This window comes from Scyliorhinus canicula, chromosome 4 (genome assembly GCF_902713615.1).
Source record: "Scyliorhinus canicula chromosome 4, sScyCan1.1, whole genome shotgun sequence".
In the NCBI taxonomy this organism is placed as follows: domain Eukaryota; kingdom Metazoa; phylum Chordata; class Chondrichthyes; order Carcharhiniformes; family Scyliorhinidae; genus Scyliorhinus; species Scyliorhinus canicula.
This window is the reverse complement of record NC_052149.1, coordinates 70,878,334-70,896,670: the sequence shown is the minus strand read 5'-3', so window position 1 is coordinate 70,896,670 and position 18,337 is coordinate 70,878,334. Positions and strand designations below refer to the sequence as shown.

The following is an 18,337-nucleotide window of genomic DNA, read 5'->3' as shown; positions in this document are numbered from 1 at the left end:
CTAAATCTAGATTTTATTGAATTCAGATTTTAACATTTGTGGCGGGGTTCCACAAGGAGATTAAGGAGGGTAACGAAAGCCAGATAACAAAAGATTAATGGAATAGGATGAAGCAGTAAAATGGTGTACATGACAGGTGTAAACTTGATAATACAAGGAAGAATCAGACTGAATATAAAAAGCACCGAGAAGAGAAAAAGGAAATAGGGGAATAGATTATCAGCTAACCTGATAAGGAATCCAAAGGCCTTTGGCATAGTAACATGATAAGGTTGTCAGAGGAGCAGTAGGATTAGTTAGGGACCAAAGTGATGATCTATTGTTGGAGACAAAAGACAAGACTAAGATATTAAATGAACATTTTGCATTGATGGTCATCAAGGAAGAGAAGTTAGCCAAAGTTATTGTAAATAAAGAAGTTGCAGGGATGCCGGATGAGATTAGGTGAGCATGAGTATCACCCTCACAACCCAAAGATGTACAGGGTAAGTAAATTGGCCATGCTAAATTGCCCCTTAATTGGAAAAAATATGAATTGGGCACTTTAAATGTATAAAAAATAAATAAATAAATAAATAGGAGAAACTAAGAAGGCTGGAAATACTGGAGTAAATAAGTCACCCTGTCTGGACGAAATGTATCTAGCAAGGGTAGAAACTGAAGAGGTTCTGGCCACAATCCTCCCTCGATGAAATCAGGTCTAAAATATTTAACTACAGAAGTACAAAGTTTAGCGAAAGATGATTTGCAGAGGTCAAATGGAATCAAACGTTGATGGGCTGAACAGTAAACTGTGAAGAATGAATGGCCTTCAAAGAGAAAAAACCTTACCCATAGAGCAGGTATATTCCTATGAGGGGGAAAGGGTTCTGTCAAAGAACTAGGATTGCAACCATCACAGCGTTGGTCAAAAAAAGGGGGAAAGGATAAATTTGACAATTACAGGCCAGTCCGCATAACATCACTGGCAAGGAAACTTTTAGAAGCAATAATCCAGGACAAATTTAGTAGCCACTTGGGCAAGCAGGAATTAATAAAGAACAATCAACATGGATTTTTTTATGGGTCAACTTATGTTTGATTAACCTAATTGAATTTTTGATGCAGTAACAGAGAGGGTAGATGAGGGCATTGTGGTTGATGTTGTATAATGGACCTTCCATTGGGGAGATAGATATAGGACAGATGTCAGAGGTAGGTTCTTTACTCAGAGAGTAGTAAGGGCATGGAATGCCCTGCCTGCAACAGTAGTGGACTCTCCAACACTAAGGGCATTCAAATGGTCATTGGATAGACATATGGATAATAAGGGTATAGTGTAGATGGGCTTTAGAGTGGTTTCACAGGTCGACGCAACATCGAGGGCCGAAGGGCCTGTACTGCGCTGTAATGTTCTATGTTCAAAAGGGATTTGATGGGGCAGCACGGTGGCACAGTGGGTTAGCCCTGCTGCCTCACGGCACCAAAGTCCCAGGTTCAATCCCGCTCTGGATCACTGTCCGTGTGGAGTTTGCACATTCTCCCTGTGTTTGCGTGGGTTTTGCCCCCACAACTCAAAAAAGATGGGCAGGCTAGGTGGATTGGCCATGCTAAATTGCCCCATAATTGGAAAAATTTAATTGGGTACTCTAAATTTATTTTTAAAAATGGGATTTGATAAAGGACCACATATCAGGTTTATTAGAAATAAATTGAAGCCCATGAGATAAAAAGGGCAGTGCTAGCATAGATATAAAACATGTTAAGGGATAGAAACAGAAAATAATGATAGATTACTGCTTTTTGGAATGAAGGGCATTCCCAAAGGTTTGGTATTAGGGCCACTTCATTGTTGATATACATTAACAACTCGGACTTGGAATTAGAGGATACAATTTTTAAATTTGCAGGTGATACAAAACTTGGAGGTATAGTAAACATTGAAGAAGCTGGTACCAGATGTCAAGAGGGAGTAGATATAGCGGTGGAATGTGCAGGCACGTGGCAGATAAAATTAAATACAGAAAAGAATGAGATGATACATTATGGTAGGAAAGATTAGAAAAGACATGCCAAATATGACAATTTTAAAGGGTGTGCAAACAGAGAGAGAGACCCAGAAATTGTTTCCAATCGCTGATAACTAAAAGGTATAAACTTAAAAGCAAAAAAGGCGATCTGAGGAAAAGACTTTTTGTGCAGCAAGTGGTTAGGATATGGAATTAATTGACAATAGGCTGGTGAACACAGATTCAGTAGTGGCCTTCAAAAAGGAATTGGATAAATGCTAGAAGGAGAAAGAAAACTTCAGGGATAAGAGGTAAGAACAAGGCAGCGGGACTAATTAGTGCCAGTGCAAACTTCAAGGATTGAATGGTCTCCTTCTGTGCAGCATTATTCTAGCTCAGTCACATTTTAACCTCCATATCTTTAGTCATCCTGGGAGTTCTAAATTTGAATGACATTCCTTTCCCCCTCATAGGAATATATCTGCTCTATAGGCAAGGTTTAATCTCTTTGAAGGCCATTCATTCTTCAATTACTGTTGAGCCTGCCAATATTTGATTCTATTTGACCTCTGTCAGATCATCTTTCACTAAATTAGCACTCCTCCAGTTAAGTATTTTTATACCTGATTTGATCTTGTCTGTTCTCATAGCTAATCTAAACCTGATGATATTATGATCCAGGTTCCCAAAATGCTCTCCCACTGAAACATATTCCACTTGCTTCATTCATTTCCCAGATCTAGCATTACTTAGTTCCTTATTGGGTTGTAAACATATAGGTTCAGAAAGCTCTCTTGTACACATTTCAGGAATTCCCTTTATACTGTTACTATCCCAGTCTTTATTAGGATAATTGAATTCCCCAAGATCTCTACTGTGTAGTAATTCCGGAGTATTTCTGTATTTTGTCTGCAAATGTGCTCCTTTATCTCTTCACTATTTGGTATCCTGTGATACGTACACAATAGTGTAAAAGCTTCTCTATTGTTCCTTAATTTTAGCCAAATAGATTTTGCCTTTGGCCCCTCGTCTAAATCATTATTCTCGAACATAGTTATAGTTTATTTTTTTATTTTTTTATTTTTTTTATAAATTTAGATTACCCAATTATTTTTTCCAATTAAGGGGCAATTTAGCGTGGCCAATCCACCTAATGTGCACATTTTTGGGTTGTGGGGGCGAAACCCACGCAGACACGGGGAGAATGTGCAAACTCCACACGGACAGTGACCCAGAGCCGGGATCGAACCTGGGACCTCAGCGCCGTGAGGCGGATGTGCTAACCACTAGGCCACCGTGCTGCCCGAGTAATAGTTTATTTGATCAAAACTGTCTGCTCCTCAGCCTTTTCTGCTGTCTCTATCTTTCCTGAATAATTTGTAGCCAGGAATATGAAGTTTCCAATCCATCCCTTCTTTAAACCAGGCCTCTATTATTGCCACTATGTTACGTGGTTTAACTCCTTTGTACATTTATGGACATACATTCCAAACATATCTAAAACTTATTTTAATTTTCCCTATCCGACCCCTCCTATTTTGGAACTATTCTTTAGAGCTGGTTGCCTTTCCCAGACTTCTCTCCTTGCCTCTTTTTAATATTTCATCCTGGTGCACAACCCCCCTGACAAATGAGTGAAAAAAAACACAGCACTAGTTAACCTCACAAGGATATTTTATTTTTTTATAAATTTAAAGTGCTCAATTCAGGTTTTTTCTAATTAAGGCGCAATATTGTGTGGCCAATCCACCCACCCTGCAACATTTTTGGGTTGTAGGGATGAGACCCACGCGGACACGGGGAGAATGCGTAAACTCCACACGGACAGTGACCCGGGGCCGGAATCGAATCCATGTCCTTGGCACCGTGAGGCAGCAGTGCTAACCACTGCCCAACCATACCTTCCCCAGCATTTTGAAAACTGGCACGGGGGCTGAATAGAGGGGCCTTAGGGGCCGGATGCAGCCCACAGGCCTAACAGCCCTGCACCATATGGAGCCATGTTGATGTCACTGTGCCCTGGTCAGCACGGTAGCACAAGTGGATTGCACTGTGATTTCACAGCACCAGGGTCCCAAGTTCAATTCCCCGCTGGGTCACTGTGCGGAGTCTACACGTTCTCCCCGTGTCTGCGTGGGTTTCCTCCGGGTGCTCTGGTTTCATCCTACAGTCCAAAGACATGCAGGTTTGGTGGATTGGCCATGATAAATTGCCCTTAGTGACCAAAAAGGATAGGCGGGGTTATTGGGTTACGGGGATAGGGTGGAAGTGAGGGCTTAAGTGGGTTGGTGCAGACTTGATGGACCGAATGGCCTCCTTCTGCACTGTATGTTCTCTCTGTTCTCTGTCAGTATTTATCCCTCAACTAATTTACCACACGGCTATGTGTGAGATCTTGCCGAATACACATTGGCTGCTGTTTAAGGCTGCTGTACAGATAGGCGGCACTGCAAAGTGCTTTGGGACATCTTGAGATCGTAAAAGGCACTGGACGAATGCACATTCTTTCACAACCTCAGGATGCCCCTAAGTGCTTCGCAATCAATGCAGTACTTTTGAAATGTAGGAATTTCTAGGATATTGACCCAGCAATGGTGAAGGAATGACCATTGTGTGCAAATCCAGGTGACGAGATCTGAGTGAATGTGGAGCCGATCACATTCTCATAAACATTGTTGCCCTCGCCCTTGGAGATAGATGGTTGCATGGGAGGTTTGTTTATTGTATATGCAAATTGCGCACGCATCTTTTTTTATTCACAGTTCGTTTTAAATGAAGCGTAAAGGCCGCCGTTTCTATGTACAATTTCAGGGAACAAGACAGCGAATTGCAAAGACGAACAGCCACAAGAGGAATGGGCGCTGTTTGACAGACAGCAGGATCCAATGAAATGTGGGAGTGAGGCAGAGTATCCCTGCCCCCCCCCCCCCTCCAAACGGGCTACATTGCCCCTGCCCCCCGGATGCCCTGAACACCCCCCCTCCCGGGCTGCCCTGCTCCCTCCCTTTCCCCGGGCTGCCCTGCTCCCTCCGCCGGACCACCCTCCGCGGGCTGCCCTGCCACCCCGGGCTGCCCTACCACCTCGGGGCCCCCCTTCCCGGGCTGACCCTTTGTCCCCAGCAGGTCAGCCAGAGAGTCATGGGCCTATTAGCATAAAGCACAGCGACCAATGGCGAAGCGCCTATGCAGATGAGGGAGGGAATGCGAGTGGGGGTTGGTGGGTTGGGTTGTGACGCCCTGCCCCGGCGTGTTGCCCCACCCCCTCGCCGCCAGGGCTGAAGTGAGTGCCGGAGCTGACAGCAGCGATTGGATTGACAGAGGGCAGGCACAGCCGCAAGGCAGCAGCAGGCAGAGTGCATTGGGTGCACTATTTGCAAAACAAAAATCCCTATCTATAGCAACCCGAGTAACTCCCCCAAATCTACAAACAGGATGACTTTTGAAGAACTCACAGGCGATCAGAAAACAGACAGGTAAAAATAATGCTACAAAACTAATCGATTGCATTTTAAACTAAGCCACTTTTTTTGTGGCGGGGGGGGGGGGGGGGATAACTGAAACAACGTCCGATTGATATGGATGGTCTGTTTGCGATTCCGGTTTTTATTTTGCATTGACCGTCGCTTAAAACGTTTACTTTTCTCTTGATTAAAGATGAAGCTCACAAATTTGCATTTGCTTGAGGCAACTGTGACACCGAATAGCTAGTGTCTGGATCCTGTTCTTGTTTATGATGAGGAAACTAATAGTCTCCTTATTTCTGATTGTGCTGATAGGATGGATGTGGTAAAAAAAGCTCTGGAAGAAGTTTTGAGCTCCGCGTTAGCGAAGGGCTGCATCACAGTTGGAGTGTATGAGGCAGCAAAACTTCTAAACGCGTAAGTGTCCATCAAGAACTAAACTTCCCACACGTTTCAAAAAAAAATTAATAATTTCAAAACCGACGGATTTCATTTCTGCTTTTCGACAGGGATCCTGACAATGTTGTTTTATGTTTGCTTGCCACGGACGAAGGGGGCGATCTGGACGTGGCTTTGCAAATTCATTTTACCCTAATCCAAGCCTTTTGTTGCGAAAACGACATCAACATCATGAGGGTGAACAACACCCACCGCCTGGCTAAGATCTTGGGCGGGATAGATGGCACAGGCGAACCCAAAGATCTCCATTGCATATTGGTCACAGTAAGTATTACTCAAATAACAATAATGACAGACCCAACAGCTGAGGCATAGAACTGTCACCAAGCTGAAAACAGAAACTTGACAGAAATCTGAAGCAATTTATGGACAAGCTGAAACGCGCTTTCGCTGTTCGCAGACTGATTGAAATAAGTCCAGGTTATTGCTAATTAACGAGTACAATCTCCCTGGAAGCAGACAAAAGGATTTATTGCAAAGAAGCCCAACTGGTTTTTGATTCTTGCGGTCAGAAAGTAGACGATACCTGGAGATGAAGCGATGTTTCTTTTTGAGGTTTTGCACCAATAGATGGCGTAATGTGGCTCCTCTCTTAGAATGACATATCTGTGGCTAGTCATATGTGGAATCACCGAGACAGAGTTAATGAAAAGCATGATGATTTTCTTTATTTCAGAGTCAAGCTGCACCGTGGAAAGATGCAGCGTTGAGCAAAGTCAACTGCTTTTGCAAGGAAAGTCGGTATCTGGATCAGTGGGTCCCAATCATCAACCTGCCCGAACGGTGATCCCGTTTGATCGCAAACTTAAGAGTTGCATTCACTTCGAAGGAAATGCTCAGGAGATTTTCTCGTTTAGCTGCCCGAAAACTTGGCACTGCAAAATTAAGGTTGATTTTTGTTGCTGAGGGCGAGCTAGAGTGGAGTTTCGACTCTGTGTAATTATTTTCTCTGAACGTTGGACCATGACTCAGCTTCAGTTTGTGCCTGGAAACAGTGGCGATGAGTAAGCAGACGGGAACTGAAGTCAAGGGTGAGCTGGTTTCATAGAAGAGAGTAACTGCCGGAAAAATTGCGGGGGAATTGCAACTTTCCATTTCGGGAACTGGAACTAAAAAAAAACTTGTTTTGACAAAACTGAACTGATGGATAACAGAAGTGTTTGATTTCATTTAGTTGTGAAAATGCAGTATTGTTCACTAATTACAAGATGTCACGGACCTGAGGAGAAAGTTTTATAAAAGCTTAATGTGTTAAGGATTTTTATTGTGCTTTAATGCAAATATAATTTTTCCTTGCTGTTTTGTTTTAGTATGAAATTATCTAAGTTATTTAGCGATTTATATAAACGGACTTTTTATTATTTATGTTGCTAACTGAAGGGATCTACTATAATTTTAAACTAGTTAATAAAATATATTACCAACATCACTGCTAAATGTAATTTTATTTGGTGTATTGCTGGATTTTAATTGGAAACAGTACAACACAATGCAGTAGAATTGTCCATGTTCTAATTTCAGCCTGTTTTCACTAGGGTCTATACTCCAGTGAAAACATTTTATTCAGACCAGGGGTTTTCTCCAATGTCAAGGGAATGTTTGTACAAAGAAGCAACGTAAAAACCACACAACTGCTCTGTGCAGACGCGTTGAGTACTCAGGCGCAGTGATCATTCACGTTTGCATTTTGTGATTATTTCCTTCTGCAAGATGATGGCTTGATGCACATACACCACTTCATGGTAAAGATAGATAGTTTTTTGAAGAATAAAGAGATTAAGGGTTATGGTGTTCGGGCCGGAAAGTGGAGCTGAGTCCACAAAAGATCAGCCATGATCTCATTGAATGGCGGAGCAGGCTCGAGGGGCCAGATGGCCTATTCCTGCTCCTAGTTCTTATGTTCTTATGTTCATTAATGTTACATCTATACCTCCAAACACCATGTGTCCTGTGAAGAGACTGCTGAATGTAAAATTGGCAGATTTTCTAGTTTGACCAGTTGGTTAAGATAGCAAATAATTGTATGAAAGACTGCATGTTCAGCTTCAGTCTGTGTTAACTGACAGCATGCTTGGAAGAAGAGATGCTACAATTGACCACACAGAACACCAGGATTTGGTATGGAAAATTCAGCCTGTGTTCCCACCCTGTTTAGTAACCACTCCTGGAACTGTTTGTATGTACCTGTACGCTGAGGACTAGTATGCTTAGCTGTTCAAGCAGTATCTTTGGAGGCAAGAAAGTACAGTTTAAATTTCTGATCAATTACCTTTTGTTCGAACCTTGACAAAAGGTCATCAACCTGAATGAATGTTAACCCTACAGATGGCTCCCCATAGATGGTGCCTGACTGGACTGTTTCCAGCATTTTCTGTATTTATTTCAGTTTACCAGTATCCCCAGTATTTACTTTTTATGTTCAGCTGCATTCCTTTATTCACATTTTTGCTATAATTGCCTGGGGTCAAATAGCTTCTGACATTTTCTGCCAATAATCACATGTAATATGGCAGAATTTCCAGAGGATGCATAAGGACTTATACCTCAGCAAGTTAATGGACAAAATTCGACAGCCCCAAAAATGGCCATGAGGATCATGATGCAAAATGAATCCACCATCGTTTCTTCTGATTTGGGCAGCATCAAACTTCATGCTGCCTGCCAATTTAAATGATAGTACTACGCAGTTCAATATAAATACTCTGTTGAGTGGCTGCACACTACAACAAGGGAGTCAAATTCATGCATGCCTACCACTACTTAAAGCCATACTGCACCTCCTTAAGGGAAGAAGAGTGAAGAGAATGCAATAAGGTAGAGAGTGTGCTTCAGGGGCTCTCCGAAGCAACACTAAAGTCTGACACTTGAGGTGTACAGGAGGAGAGTCGTTCTTTACACAAAGTGGGTCAGACAGCCCTCCAAATTGACTTTGTGAAGGAAGTGGGACCAGACAGCCATCGTTGTCAATGCAAGAAATGTAGCCCTGTGGACCCAGGTGTATTGTAGGAAAAAGTTTAATCGCTTTACATGAATGGTCAAGGTCAGTGAATGTCTGGTCACACCTCAGATACTGCTCAATTAACCACACCCTCTGCACTCACCTAGCAACAATCTCTTTATCAAATGTGACTTATACCTTGCATTTCTGGCTTTACCCCACCTTCACACACTTAGCACTGCTGCAACCTTCATACTCACATCTCACAGCTTGTACATATTGTCAGCTATAATGATACACTTCTTTCCTCTTGCAGGTCAAGGTGGCACACATTGCAGGTAGCAGCAGTTACGTATCCTCACCCCAATGGTGGAGCCAATGCTCACCATCATTGGTGCATCACATACTTTATAGGCCAGCTTAGAAGTAGGCTTTGCACCTGAATCACTGGGTACGAGTGGCCTGCAGCCAGAGGAAGGGAAAAGGGTACTTTAGGTGCCAGCTTGCCAGAGGGTGTGGTCACATGGGTTCTGCTGTAGAGGAGTCAGATGAGGAGAACAATGATTCCCTTAAATGCCACTGCATGGGGAGTCCTTATGAATGCATATGCAGCTGTGTCAAGTTAAAAGAGGCATTGGCTGGATGGTCAAAGAGTCAAATCAGTGTCGCACGCTGAATGATGTTACGATCTGCTTACTCTGCATGTCTGGTGCACAAACCTGGCACCAGTACCACACTCCTCACCAAAATGTGGGCATATCAGAGGTGCATGGGCACATCACAGCTGCCATTTTGGACACAAAACAGCGCCTGTGGCACAGACAATATAGGTGCTACGGAGTCTAATTTTGCAGCCCACATCAGGAGTAGAGAGGACATCATTGATGAGGAAAACAAAATAAATATTTTTGATAGTATTTGAGCGTTTACTGGGTAAGCAATTTGAAAAGGGGTCAAATAAGTAGCTGTGATATATGTGCAGATTATACAGGACAGATACAAATAGGTCAAAGCCTAGCAGAAGAAATTAATTCAGAGCGGGCACCTGAATATTAAATGAGTTAGAACCTTGTCCTTTTACCTGCATTCCAACACAGTGCTGCGGTTCAGAGGAATGTATTCTCTGTGACTCATTTCCCCTGGGTTAAAACTGCTATTAAAAGCGGCAGTTTATCAGTAATTGGTTTCAGGATGGGATAGGCAGGAGGGAGGTAAGCCAAGGAAAATCCTGCATTCCATTCAGCCTAGGTGTATCTGCATGAGTAGTAGGTGTGAACTGCAAGTGCTTGCACTGCCCAAGAAGGATATTCCTCATCAGCAGCATAGTTTGTTCCACACAGAGTACATGTTGGCTAGAATTACACAAGCCCGGGAAGAAATACATTTGAATTATGTTGAAATTAAGTTTTAATTTGACGCAATTGCATATAACTCATAAAAATTACATTATACTTCTTAAATGTTGGTTTGCTTTAATTCCTATCACTTTAACACATTTGAAGACGTTTAATAAAGGGTCTTTCATGATCTCAGTATGCCTCAAAGTGATCAACAGCCAATGGTTTTTGGGCATATGTCTTCTTTCTAATTTGTCTGCTCTTATTGAGCTATAGCTCCACATGTGCTTGCACCTTTCCGGTACCTCTCCTAAGCAGTCATTCTTTAAGTATGACTAAAAATAATGAGCGACCGGATGCCATCATGAGTGTGCCAATCCTTTATGTTTCTCTGCTATTTTTCAAATTTTTCTGCGCACTTTTTAATTTAAACTATTAATGCAAATAAGCTGGCTCGTGTCAAATTTCACACAAACCAGTGTGTTCGAAATACTACAGCATCAATTTATTTCAGCAACTACCAATCATGCTTCTTGTCCACCCACACTGAACAAAGAACAAAGAAAAGTATAGCACAGTTACAGGCCCTGCGGCCCTCCAAGCCTCTGCCGATCATGATGCCCTAACTAAAAAACAAAACCTACTGCCCTTACTCCATTCGTATCCTGCTATTTCCTCCCTATTCATGCACCCCAGATGCCTCTTAAATGTTGATAATGTGCCTGCTTCCACCGCATCCTCTGGCAGCATGTTCCCGGCACCCACCGCTCTCTGTGTGAAAAACTTACCCCGCACATCTCCCTTAAACTTTCCCCCTCTCAGCTTGAACCTGTGCCCACTCAGGGCGGCACGGTAGAGTAGTGATTAGCACTGCTGCCTCATGGTGCCAAGGACCTGGGTTCGATCCCGGCCTGGGATCACAGCCCGTGTGCACTTTGCACATTTTCCCCCTGTGTGTGTGGGTCTCATCCCCACAACCCAAAATTATGCAGGGTAGGTGGATTGGCTATGCTAAATTGGCCCTTAATTGAAAACAAATGGGTACTCTAAACGTATTTTTTAAAAAAAAACCTGTGTCCCCTTGTAATTCACACGTCCACCCTTGGAAAAAGCCTCTGACTATCTACTCTGTCTATGCCTGTCATACTTTTGTAGACCTCTATCGGGTCTCCCCTCAGCCTCCGTCTTTCCAATGAAAACAATCCTAGTTTATTCAACCTCTCCTCATAACCAACACCCTTGAGACCAGGCAACATCCTGGTGAACCTTCTTTGCACTCTCTCCAAAGCTTCCACGTCCTTCTGATAGTGTGGTGATCAGAACTGCGTGCAGTACTTCAAATGCAGCATTGCCCCTTAATTTGAAAGAAAATAATTGGATATTCTAAATTTATAATCACAAATAAAAAAAAATACTCCAAATGCAGCCTAACCAAAGTTTTATATAGCTACAACATGATTTCCCAACTCCTGCACTCAGTGCCCCGGCAGATGAAGGCAAACTCGCCATATGCCTTCTTAATCACCTTGGTCACCTGTGTTGCCACTTTTAGGGAACTGTGGACCTGAACGTCCAGATCCCTCTGTATGTTAATGTTCCTAAGGTGTCTGCATTTACAGTATAATTTATCCCTAGATTTCATCCTCCAAAATGCATCACCTCGCATTTGTCTGGATTAACCTTCATCTGCCATTTCTTGTGCCCAAGTCTCCAATCCATCTATATATATCCTGTCGTATCCTCTGACAATCCTCGGCACTATCAGCAACTCGACCAATCTTTGTGTCATCCACAAATCAGACCACCCACATTTTCCTCCAGATCATTTTTATACTATAAACAACAGAGGTTTCAGCACTGATACCTACGGAACATCACTAGCTACTGACCTCCATTCTGAAAAACACGCATCCACCGCTCATCTCTGTCTTCTATAACCAAACCAGTTCTGCATCCATCGCGGCTGCCCACCCCGAATCCCATGTGATTTTAGTTTTTGTACCGGTCTGCCATGTGAGACCTTGTCAAACGCCTGACTAAAGTCCATATAAATGATATCCACAGGCCTTCTCTCATTGATTTTCTTTCTCACCTCTTCAAAAAGCACAATCAAGTTGGTGAGTCATGACCTTCCCTGTACAAAACCATGCTGCCTGTCACTAACTGGCCAATTTTCCTCCAAATGTGCATATATCCTGTCCCTCAGTATCTTTTTCAAAAGCTTCCCCACCACTGATGTCAGGCTCACCGGCCTATAATTTGCTGGATTATCCCTGCTTCCTTTCTTAAACAAGGGAACAACATTGGCTACCAGTTGAACAGCGGGGCCAAATTAACATGGGGGAATTTTCGCTCTTCTGCCAGAAAAGTTGAGGAAGCCCAAGAGGCAGAAAGGCATTTCGCCCATTTCACCTGTGTTTCCTCATCTCTTCCACAATAGTTATTGAGACGAATGAGAGAACCACCGTAGATGTTGACCCCTCAGTATCTTTAATTTTTGGAAGCTGTCCTAATTTTGAAGCTTTCATCGGTATACATAATTTGTGCAGGACAGCTGAATTTGAACTCATCATTTTGAAAACTCCCGTTTTATAATGGGAACGTGATGTGGAGATGCCGGCTTTGGACTGCAGTGAGCACAGTAAGAAGTCCTACAACACCACATTAAAGTCCAACTGGTTTGTTTCGAATCACTAGCTTTCGGACAACTGCTCCTTCCTCCCCCTCACCGGAGGAAGGAGCAGTGCTCCAAAAGCTAGTGATTCAAAACAAACCGGTTGGACTTTAACCTGGTGTTATAAAACTTCTCATAATGGGAACAAACCTTCGTTTCTCTCATTATTTAGATTCTGAAATCAGGCAAAATGATAGGTACCTTGCACATGCCTTCACCAGGACAGCAATGTGCAGAATTTTGCAGATGACACAAAGGTGAGGGGTAGAGCAAAGTGTGCAGAGGACATTGAAAGTCTGCAGAGAGATATATATAGTTTAAATGAGTGGGCAAGGGTATGCCAGATGGAGTTCAATGTTGATAAATGTGAGGTTGGAGGGCAGCACGGTGGCGCAGTGGTTAGCACGGCAGTCTCACGGTGCCGAGGTCCCAGGTTCGATCCCAGCTCTCAGTCAATGTCCGTGTGAAGTTTGCACAGTCTCCCCGTTTTTGTGTGGGTTTCGCCCCCACAACATAAAGATGTGCAAAGTAGGTGGATTGAACATGCTAAATTCAATTTGCACTTTCTCCCCGTGTCTGCGTGGGTTTCCTGCAGATGGTCTGGTTTCCCCCCACAGTCCAAAGATGTGCGGGTTAGGTGGATTGGACATGATAAATTGCCCTCATTGTCCAAAAAAAAAAGGTTAAGTGGGGGTGACTGGGTTACGGGGATAGGGGAGATACGTGGGCTTGAGTAGGGTGATCATTGTATAAGGGCTGGTGCAGACTCGATGGGCCAAATGGCCTCCTTCTGTACTGTAAATTCTATGAAATTGCCCCTTAATTGTAAAAAATGAATTGGTACTCTAAATTTATATTAAAAAAACAAAAGAGATAAATGTGAGGTCATCCATTTTGGTAGGACTAACAGCAAAATAGACTATTATTTAAATGGTCAGAAAAATGGAGCATGTTGCTGTGCAGAGGGACCTGGGTGTCCTTGTGTATGAATCACAAAATGTTGGTTTGCAGGTGCAGCAGGTAATTAAGGAGGCAAATTGAATTGTGTCTTTCACTGCTAGAGGATGGAGGTTAAAAACAGAGATAATGTTGCAGCTGTAGAGGGTGCTGTTGAGGCCACACCTGGAGTACTGTGTACAGTTTTGGTCTCCTTACTTGAGAAAGGGTGTACTGGGAGTGGAGGGGGTATAGAGGAGATTCACTAGGTTGATTCCGGAGTTGAGAGAATTAGCTTATGAGGAGAGACTAAGTAGACTTGGACTATACGCATTGGAATTTAGAAGAATGAGGGGTGATCTTATAGAAACATAAAATTATGAAAGGAATAGATAAGATAGAATCAGGGTGGTTGTTTCCAGTGATGGGTGAAACTAGAACTAGGGGGCATAGATTCAAAATAAGGAGCAGGTTTAGGACTGAGTTGAGGAGAAACTTCTTCACCCAAAGGGTCGTAAATTTGTGGAATACCCTACCCAGTGAAGCAGCCGAGGCTCCTTCAGTAAATGTTTTTAAGGCAAAGATACACAAATTTTTGAACAGTAAAGAAATTATGGTGAGCGGGTGGGTAAGTGGAGCTGAGTCCACAAAAAGATCAGCCATGATCTTATTGAATGGTGAAGCAGGTTCGAGGGGCCAGATGGCCCCGACGGGGTGCCGACGAGATCATACGAGTGGGGGATGTGGTGGTGCTGGACAGCCCCAAACATAAAACACCAATCTACCTGCTGCAGAAGATGGCCGCATCCCAGGTATGTCTGATTGGATAAAATACTGAATTACAGGACAGTCCTGGAAAATCCAGGATGGTTGGTCACCCTTTAAACATACCTGTTGGTAAAGTAGAATGTGGAGGCAGCAAGCGGTCTAAGTGGCAAAAGAGTGAAGTTTGTGTGGTTGGCATGGTCTGAACCAAAACTGAGCTTGAAGCGAGACTCACCCAAGACTGTTATCAGGTTAGCAGCTTCTAAATAAAGACAGACTGGAATGGTCAAGAGAACTTGCAAAGCAGGATACATGTGGAAGTTGGCTCCAATCCTGTGGATAATGTCATCAAGGGGAAGCATGTTGAGGTGGTATAAGAGGGGCCATGGATAGATACTCGAAGATTTAAGTGCAAAGAGAAACCATTTCTGAAGCGGAGGTTTTGGTACATTCAGATATGTAGCAGTAAACCATGGAAGGGAAGTTCCAGAAGCTGAACAACGGAGAGATTTTGGAGGGGGATGACATTATCAATGTTAGATATTGCTGAGAAATTGGTCAGGTGTAAAGCACTATAGTCACAGAGATTTGTGATTTTAGTCATTATCATTTTGGTAATTTGAGAGATTCAAAAGAGCTGTAGAAAAAGAGAGACTTGCATTTGTATAGCACCTTAGTCAATGAAGTACTTTTGAACTGCAGTCACTTACAATACAAGAACGATTACAAACAATTAGAGCACAGCAAGTACCCACGGACAGCAATATGATGACAAGATAATCTATTTTAGTGATGTTGATTGAAGAAAAGGATGAATATTGGCCAGTCCACTGGGAATAACTTCTTCAAAATATTGCTATGAAATCTTTTATGCCTACCTGAGGGCACAGATGAGACCTCAAATGAACATTTGTTTTACCTGCAACAATCACTCAGTACTGAACTGAAGCATCAGTCTAGAGCAGGGGTGGGCAAACTACGGGCCGCGGGCCGCATGCGGCCCGACAAAGGTTTTTATGCGGCCCGCCAATGAGGTGCCCGGAATCATAACCGGCATTTTTGAAAAGCTGCCAGGGAAAAGCCGCTGAAGTAAATGCGCTTATTCAATAAGCGCATTTACTTCAGCGGCTTTTCCCCGGCGGCTTTTCAAAAATGCCGGTTATGATTCCGGGCACCTCATTGGCGGGCCGCATAAAAACGCGTGTAGTGGGGTGGATGAGTGGGGCTATCTCATTAGTCGGTTTAGTTGGGTGTGCGACCAATAGGAGTCCAGGTTACAAACAATAAGCCTTATTATTATAAGGGCAGCACGGTAGCATGGTGGTTAGCATAAATGCTTCACAGCTCCAGGGTCCCAGGTTCGATTCCCGGCTGGGTCACTGTCTGTGCGGAGTCTGCACGTCCTCCCCGTGTGTGTGTGGGTTTCCTCCAGGTGCTCCGGTTTCCTCCCACAGTCCAAAGATGTGCGGGTTAGGTGGATTGGCCATGCTAAATTGCCCGTAGTGTCCTAAAAAGTAAGGTTTAAGGGGGGGGGTGTTGTTGGGTTATGGGTACAGGGTGGATACGTGGGTTTGAGTAGGGTGATCATTGCTCGGCACAGCATCGAGGGCCGAAGGGCCCGTTCTGTGCTGTACTGTTCTATGTTCTATGTTATTGTTTGTAACCTGGACTCCTATTGGTCGCACACCCAATTAAACCGACCAATAAGGCAGCCCCACTCATCCACCCCACTACGCGCGTTTTTATCGTTGACTCGGCTAGGCTGTGCTTCTGTCAGTGTTAAGGATCAGCACAAGCAACTTGACACCTGATTTCAACAAACTGGTAAATGACTGCAGTCAGATGCATCATTCTCATTGACATTGTTCTGTTACTTACTGAGTTACTTTGTTTTTCAAATAAATGTGCTTTTTTTCTTTAAAGACCTTTTATTTTGGCTATTTAAAATATTAATTATTTTACTTAATATACTATGCGGCCCTTTAAAATTGTGAATTTCTGAATGTGGCCCTTGCACGGAAAAGTTTGCCCACCCCTGGTCTAGAGTTTTGTGCTAAAGTCTCTGAAGTGGGAGTTGAATCCAACTGAGTCACTGCTAATACAGTATTGGAGCTGGGAAGTGGTGAAATGTTCAAGTACCTCATTAAGCGGCATTACACAATATGTTTAAAATATCACATCATTTCCATATATAGCATGTAATTGGAAAGGAGAGAACCACAGAATGGTTCAGCCATTCATGTGCTCACCAGCTTTCTCCAAGAGCAACTCAGCTCATCCCATTTGTCCTCCTTTCCCTATAGCGCCTGCAAGTTATTTCCCTCAGATAATTTCCTTCGGAAAGCTACAATCTTATCTGCCTCCACCACTCTATGAGGCATTGCCTCCGTGATCCTAATCACCTGCCACAGCCCTTCTTCCTAAATCAGTGTCCCCTGGTTCCTAACCCGTCTGCCAATTTCAGACCCGGTTCAATCTGGTCTGTCTCGGTCCCTCGTGATTTTTAACACTTCTATCAAATCATCTTTCAATAGTTGAAGGGTTTTGTAAGGACAAAGTAAAAGCAGTGGTTTTGAGGGAAAGTGGGATATTGACCGAGGAGTGGAAAGATGATGACAGTTAAACGAGGGTTTTGGAAGTGGAGTTGCATGGTCAGAAGTCGAATGGGAAGGGAAGAAAGACAGAAGTGGGTCTCACAACCAAACCAAGTTTGGAGAAGGCAGGGAAGATTACAGAGAGAACCAGCCGAGATTTGGCTGCTCAGGGCCAGAGTGGTAGGGAAAGTGGGGTTGTTGCCTTTTGGAGTACAGGGCCAGATAAAAGTGTAAATGGTGACAGCTGCACCTAGTATAGTTCCAATCTCCCAAAACAATTTAAAGTGACAAATTACTTTTTTTCTAATGAAGGGGCAATTTAGCGTGGCCAATCCACCTACCCTGCCCATCTTTGGGTTGTGGGGGTGAGACCCACGCAGACACAGGGAGAATGAAAACTCCACATGGACAGTGACCCGGGTCCTCGGCGGCGTGAGGCAGCAGTGCTAACCATTGAGCCACCCCCCTCCCAAAACTAATGCTGGAATTTAAAGCAGTTCTCGCCAGTACGTTGGTACCATATTAGACATTTAACTTAAGTACTGAATGGGGGATCTTGTGATGTGGACGCAGGAATAGCAGCTTTTCCAAGGGCTCTGGCGCTACTCTTTCTTCATCCTCCTTTTATCCATTTGCACGGCATATGCTTGCCTAATTCGGGTGTTAATGCTCCTTAGTATTAGGTCTAGAAGACTTTTGGTTAAGTGTTGGAGAAAAAGTGCCGTGGAATCCTAAGAAAGTTTGCGATAAAAGGTAGCAGTCAGATGCAACAGGGTGGAGCCATCTTCTCAATATGTCGACCTGATCCTGAAGCAGGGTCTCGACCCTGCACTTTCGAAGCAGCTGCAAATGATGACTGTGAACATTATCTGAGTAATAGACGACAAACTCAGCTTGTTGACACAAACCTAAGTGCTCACGAGACCGAGCTGCAGAATACTAATGAAAGGCTCGATGAAACAGCACGGTAGAATTGTGGATAGCACAATCGCTTCACAGCTCCAGGGTCCCAGGTTCCAGGTTCGATTCCGGCTTGGGTCACTGTCTGTGCGGAGTCTGCACATCCTCCCCGTGTGCGTGGGTTTCCTCCGGGTGCTCTGATTTCCTCCCACAGTCCAAAGATGTGCAGGTTAGGTGGATTGGCCATGATAAATTGCCCTTAGTGTTGGGTGGGGTTACTGGATT

The 18,337-nt window shown here is 43.7% G+C and overlaps 1 protein-coding gene across 1 annotated transcript; it reads left to right on the top strand.

The window, feature by feature from the left end:
• Positions 1-5,256: 5,256 nt before the first annotated feature.
• LOC119964660 (growth arrest and DNA damage-inducible protein GADD45 alpha-like) lies at positions 5,257-7,334 on the top strand. The gene is made up of 4 exons (XM_038794426.1): positions 5,257-5,461; positions 5,765-5,866; positions 5,959-6,172; positions 6,585-7,334. The coding sequence occupies exons 1-4, from the start codon at positions 5,421-5,423 to the stop codon at positions 6,693-6,695; spliced, it is 468 nt and encodes a 155-aa protein (XP_038650354.1). The 5' UTR covers positions 5,257-5,420; the 3' UTR covers positions 6,696-7,334.
• The last annotated feature ends 11,003 nt before the right edge of the window (positions 7,335-18,337 follow it).